This window comes from Maniola jurtina, chromosome 20 (assembly GCF_905333055.1).
Source record: "Maniola jurtina chromosome 20, ilManJurt1.1, whole genome shotgun sequence".
Taxonomy (NCBI): domain Eukaryota; kingdom Metazoa; phylum Arthropoda; class Insecta; order Lepidoptera; family Nymphalidae; genus Maniola; species Maniola jurtina.
The window spans coordinates 3,040,773-3,047,304 of record NC_060048.1 but is presented as its reverse complement, the minus strand read 5'-3'; the positions used below and the strand labels follow the sequence as shown (position 1 = coordinate 3,047,304).

Here is a 6,532-nt window from a genome sequence, read left to right as displayed (position 1 = left end):
TAAAAGTCTATTTGAATAAAAATCTATTCTATTTTATTCTATTCTATTCTAATGTAGTGATTAAGACGTCGACTTAAAAGTCAGGGGGGGTATGGGGTTCGATTCCGAGCACGCACCTCTATCTTTTCAATGGAAACCTGCATGCCTGAGAGTTCTCCATAATGACCTCAAAGGTGTGTTAAGTCTGCCAATCGTTTGACGTGTCTGACTATGGCCAAGCTCTCTCATTCTAAGAGGAGACCCGTCCTCAGTAGTGAGACGACGATGATTTAATGATGTGACAATGACAGTATTTGAAAAATATCTAGTCCATTCTTAAGTGAATAGACTGATAATACATTTATAGGTAGGTATATAATAAGTAATAATTATATGGGTTCTACTTTAAAATTGTATGTATCTCCATATATCGTTAAGTATACCGCGAAACCAAAGGAATGGAAGACGGAAAGCTCTCACGTCGTGTGATAAGTTCGGCGGCTACGCCGTAGAGCTTTGGAAGCTACGCAACAGAAATATTCGTATGACTTATACACTGCTGCATTTAAGAATTTAGATGTTGATTTTTTTTATTTGATTCAACTATTATTATTTGCATTGTTATTACTTATTTACAATATTATATCTCACCAATCTGGTGTTTTATTTGTTTTGTTTGTTGGGAAGGATTGGAAATTCATATCCGTACGTACCTACTTCCATACTACTACGACTATTATACCGAAAATGGACGCTCTGCTACGTTTTCACGGCCCCTACCTTTAAACGATTTTAAGGTTAAGTAAACAGAGTTAGCTTGCAAATTAGAGTGCCGAGTGCTAAAGCCTAGCCCTTCAAATTTTTGTAGTTAGGCGAAAACAATAACGTCATCTGAATTCTGAAGCAATTAAATGAATATTATATAACAGCCTCGCGCCATATACCCACAAATGATCGCAGGCCGTGGATTAGTGTAATTAACGTGTTTTATGATTCCGACCTTTAACAATTGCCACATCCGACGCCATTCATTAAATTTGCAAATTGCGGATACAGTTTATTTATAAATTGTGTGTAAAAAAACACAATTTTTGGCATTAGTTTTGAAGTTTCCTCAAATTGGGAGAAATGTTTCATATTTATATCATCAAGAGAGATAGATTAGTCAGGCTTATTTTTTAATTTGCCTGTTTTTTTTTTTATTCAGAATGAGACCCTGGTATAAGCCAAAGCCCACCAAGCTAGCCAAATTAGGCCATACCTTTGCAAATATTATAGACTTAGTTATAGAGAACTCTCAGGAAAGTAGAAATCGTCACAATGCTTTCATTTGCCTTTGAGTTCGAACTGTTGAAATCCACAAAGCGCGGCGCGAGTTAAGCCTCTAGTATTTGGCTCCTAGGCCAACCAAGTTGTACCTAAAAGGTACCTAGTTACGTGTTACACCATGATATTATACCTGTCTGAATAGTGCGTTTTACATTTTTTTTTAATTAGATACCTTTTCTTTTGTATTCTAAATTATTTAGAATTCTCTGGGAACACCTAATTATACTGTTTTGTATTACGCACAACTTTTAAAAGGGCATCTTAATATATCAATGTTATCCGTATCTACTGTATTAGGTATAAGTACGTTCCAACTTCCATGTTCCGGGGTATCGCCGCTTGACACCTTTTATTTAATTTTATAAATCCTTTGATTAGATATACCAAATCAATATGCTGATATGGTTCTAAGTTTTAAGTTATAATCATGTTCTAAGTTATAATATTATTCTTTCGAGAATAATTTTTGTTTGTTGTTTGTAACAAGCGTAAGGCGCGTCCATAAGATTGTAACTTGTTTCTAAACGAAAATGTAAATTAATCGGTGACTGTCAACTGTCAATCATTAAGTTTGTTCAGTCATTGTCATTGTCATAATTTCCAATTTCTCAATGATAGAAATTCAAAATAATTTATAATTTTATCTTTTACTCATAGACGGACAGACGGTAAATTATATAGATTAAATTTTACAATTCTTAGAGACATAATAATGATAATTGATAGTTCTTTTAAAGTAGGTACATAAACTTATTTGCAACATTGGAGATGATCAACAATGAAAGTGATAAGTGGTCATTATATTAATAAATAGAATTTATTATTCAAAAATGACCACAAATCAGCTTTGGGGTGAGTTTGAAACTGAAGACGGCGATGACACTATAATGCAAAATGTAAACTTTAGCCCCATAATCGAACTAGGACTACAAAATATACCCGAAATACCGATCACAGTAAAGACATCGCCTATCGAATTACCAACACCGAATTTAATTACGCATACAATACAGTTACACGCATATGCGAGACAACTATCGGATATAATAGACCATACCGAGAATGCAATTTTCGAAGGCGTGAGAATAGATGCTTTGAATATACCAAGTGCACCTTTAGAACCTATTTTAAAAATCGAACATGAAGCAAAACCACCTATAAACTTCTTACCAAAACAATACTGTGATTTTTCTCTTGGGAAAGGGCCTGTTATACTACCTTTTGCTCCAGAAAGCCACAGACGAGCATTGAAGCAATGTGCAGCTATTGGCATAGGACATATTGGCTTTGCAATGTCCACTAACACAGCTTTAGACACAGTAGCGGATGCTTTGGACATTTATATGACAAATATGTGTAAACTAATGAGAACAGTTGTAGATAGAGAAGCAAGCGGACTTAAGTCTGGCTTCCCTGATGTTGTGTCAAAAGTATTTACAGATCTTAACGTTGGCAATCTTCATGAATTTTATCAGAACCGTGTTGTCCGGTATCATGGCATAGTAAAAAATAGATGTGAAGAATTAAGGAACCAGTGTGAAGCATTAGCGATAGGTGATATAGCACCACAATTGAAACTTGAAGAGGTACCAGAGTTACACTTTCCAGCTGTGCTGGATGGTGCATTCACACCTTCCTTAGAACCTGGCTTTCAAATGCTGCATAGTTTAGAGCAAGAACAGCTGCAAGGTCTTGAACTGTTAGACACTGTCACCACAGATGATATAAAGGTTGATGTAATGGAATTCTCACAACCAGAAACAACGAAACTGCCAACATTGTCTCCTACTGCTAAAAAGAAAAGAAAATAAATGATTGGATTCATCAATTTTGTTTTTTGCTGCAACTATTATACCCCGTCTATAGCCCAATATTTTAATAAATCAGCCGGATGATTCTCTAACTCAGTGATCAACACTGAATGATAGCCACCTAGCTCATTCAACATTTATTTTTAATCCATTGAAAGTTTTCTATGTAAAATTATTTTAATATCACTCAGTGAAGCAGCAATGTAGAACCAATCTAATGTCAAATGAGCTTAGTCGAGCAGAGGTAATCACCCGACACATAGGTATGCCATCTACAGGTTGCCAGTTATCTAATCTGCTAGAAAATTTCTCACTTAGGGTTAAGGTTAATCATCAACCCACTAAGGGCCCACAGCTGAGCACAAGTCTTACAGAATGTGAAGAGCTTAGGCCATAGTAGACTTTAAGCTGGTCAAATGAGATTCAAAATGTTATTCAATTAAACTTATACAAATGCTTTTAAAATCATCAAAAGCAGGTGGTAGATGCCACTGGTTCGGAATGCCTTTCCTACGTAAGAACCAGCAAGAAACTCGGCGGTTGCTCTTTTCAAAGTTTTGATAAGTACCTATACAATATCATGGCAGAGTTCACCTTTTTAAAATCATGGAGAACCTCAGGTAAATTGATTTCTTCACTACATTTTCCTTCACTGTTCAAATATTTGTTCGAAACTCTTAACTGTTCGAAAAACTTAACTCAAAGTAAAGAGATAGATGTCTGGGATTGAAACCAAGACCTCAAAGACTGCAAAAGTGCAGTATTAATTACTATGACTTCAGTTCCAACTTGGCAGCATGCAGTTTATATGCAGGTAACACTTTATTAGGGTCTGAGATAAAATAGAAATAAAGATTAAATAAAACAACTCCTTAACATAGCACCAAATAATTTATTTGTACCAAATTGATTTCATTAACATCAGAAGACAAGACAATGATTAAAACAGCTAATCATTTATATTATTATTGTTTAAATCGCATATATACAAAGATGTCTAATTAGCTGCTTAATTATGTAAACAAAACAGATTTATATTGTTTCATATGTGGCAACAAAATATCTTGGACTAGCATTTTGTTCTATTTTAGCTCTTTCAGTTTCTCCAATGTTTAACTCTACTTACATTTTAAATGAAACTACCTATATTTACCTCCCATTTTTAAAGGCGTACAAATTGTCAGTTAGCAAACAATACCGCACAAGTAATATTTTGCTACTTTTCAGGTAAAACTGTATAAATTTATTTTGGCAATTTTTTTTCATTTTGGAGCTTCTACACGTGGGGGGGGGGGGGGGGGGGGCAGTAAGGGCCGGCGCACATATGGCGCAGCGCAGAGCATGCTCGCGAAGTTTTCTAATCGCGTGACACATTATATCGCGAGTATCCTAGTGAGGACAATGTCAATAATATTTTGACTGTGAAAAATGCTCTGCGCTGCGCTCCGCCATAATATGTGCGCCGGTCCTAAGTATTCACGAAGGAATGACAATGACTTGTGCAGAAATATTGACTTATTTAAATCCTGGTACAATATTTTGAATAATGGCTGAATCTGATAGGTAGATAGAAACACAAGTAAAAACTGCATCTAATACATATTATTACAATGATAAATCCATGATCTAATAAGTTTAAATCTTCGAATCGCCTTTTGACTTGCGCCATACCTATTGTTTTCTAACTGAACTTACGAAATGTGATTATATTTACCACTTACTTATACAAGTAGGACTGTATTTACCTGTAATTACTGAACCTGATTGTATTTAGTTCTGGTGAGAGGTAGAGAATAAAGTTTAAATTTTATTTTACAAGTGTGTTACATGTATTTTTTGTATAGCCACATTAAATCTGATTAAAAATGTCACATCTAAAAAGCTAATTAATATTTATTATATGAAATTATTCATGTTAATATTTGATTGAGAGATTACACTCTAGACAAATCAACTCAAATCTGATCCCATTTTTATTCAAACAAAAAATTATGATTAAAAGTTAATGCTTGAGCATTGAACAAATGCTGACAAAGTAGGCAGATTATTTTACATTTTTAACCCCCGACCCAAAAAGAGGGGTGTTATAAGTTTGACGTGTGTATCTGTGTATCTGTCTGTGGCATCGTAGCGCCTAAACGAATGAACCGATTTTAATTTAGTTTTTTTTGTTTGAAAGGTGGCTTGATCGAGAGTGTTCTTAGCTATAATCTAAAAAAAATGGTTCAGCCGTTTAAGAGTTATCAGCTCTTTTCTAGTTTTCTTGTAGAAAAGAAGGTTACATAACCGTTAGGTTCATAATATTATGTCAATAGACAAATGTCAAGCTGTCAAGATGGACGTTGCCTAAATACATAATTATTTATTTCAAAATGATGTTTTGGAAAACTCAGATACTTTGGATCGTCGGGGGTGTTATAAATTTTTAATTTACACTTGTTATTAAGTGTAATCTTCCAATGGGAAAAAGGTTGTGATCGAACTTAAATTAATGACTAAATTTAAATCTTATAAGAATGAGAATGAAGATCATTACACCCATAACAAACCAATATAATCTGAAAATCGTGGTACTAATCTGCTGGCTGATTCGGTAAGGTTCATTACATTCCAGTAGCTACTTGGTAGCAACCTGGCATTCGTTTTGTACAGGATGACAAGACTACACAGTGGACAAACAGGATGCTGCGGTGATGATGATGATGATGCAATTACCTGATTGGCTGACTCTTGGCTGATTATTGGCTAAAATACACAAGTTCAGCAAGAATACATCAGCCAGTTGCAAAAATAATTATTGTGATTGGCTGATTATTATTGTGAACATCACAATGCAGTAATCGCCATTTACATACCATCCCCACTGATTTTTTTTAATTAGGAATATTAGCCATGCTAATCATGACTAATACTCCCCTTTCATTACAACCTTTCCCCTACAATTAAGCGTAAAGCTTGGGCCAGGAGTGGGTACGACAATAGTGCAACAGGTGGGGTTTGAACTGCAACCTTTCGGAATTCAGTCTGCTCCTCAACCGTTGAGCTATCAAGGCTTTTTTCGATTTGTATGAAACTGAAGATTGAGTAGCTACTGATATAAACAACCTTAACAATCAGGCCCCTGTCTGCAATACTTACATCTCTAAAACATTATGAAATAAGAACCACCAAATGGTGTTAGTCACAGCACTTAAAATTACAATTTCTAGGGTATTATGGGCCTGCGCATAAATGGGACTTTTTACACTATTAATGTTAACAGACAATGTCAATTGTCCTGTATCAAAGAAATACTGGTATTGACAATATACCGCAATGTAACTGGCTTCAAATCCTGAGATACCAGAATAGTGACGGTAGTGTTATTGATAGTGTAACAGCCCCACAATCTGTCCACCTGTGACAGTTTGTAT

At 35.0% G+C, this 6,532-nt stretch overlaps 1 protein-coding gene across 1 annotated transcript; it reads left to right on the top strand.

The window, feature by feature from the left end:
* The first annotated feature begins 1,894 nt into the window (after positions 1-1,894).
* LOC123875752 (STAGA complex 65 subunit gamma-like) lies at positions 1,895-3,136 on the top strand. Its single transcript, XM_045921788.1, has one exon. It carries the CDS (start codon positions 2,139-2,141, stop codon positions 3,117-3,119), a length of 981 nt encoding a protein of 326 aa, XP_045777744.1. The 5' UTR covers positions 1,895-2,138; the 3' UTR covers positions 3,120-3,136.
* Positions 3,137-6,532: the final 3,396 nt, after the last annotated feature.

Coding starts and splice junctions, on each gene's coding strand:
- LOC123875752 (XM_045921788.1), top strand. CDS start 2,139: ATGACCACAAATCAGCTTTGGGGTGAGTTTGAAACTGAAGACGGCGAT.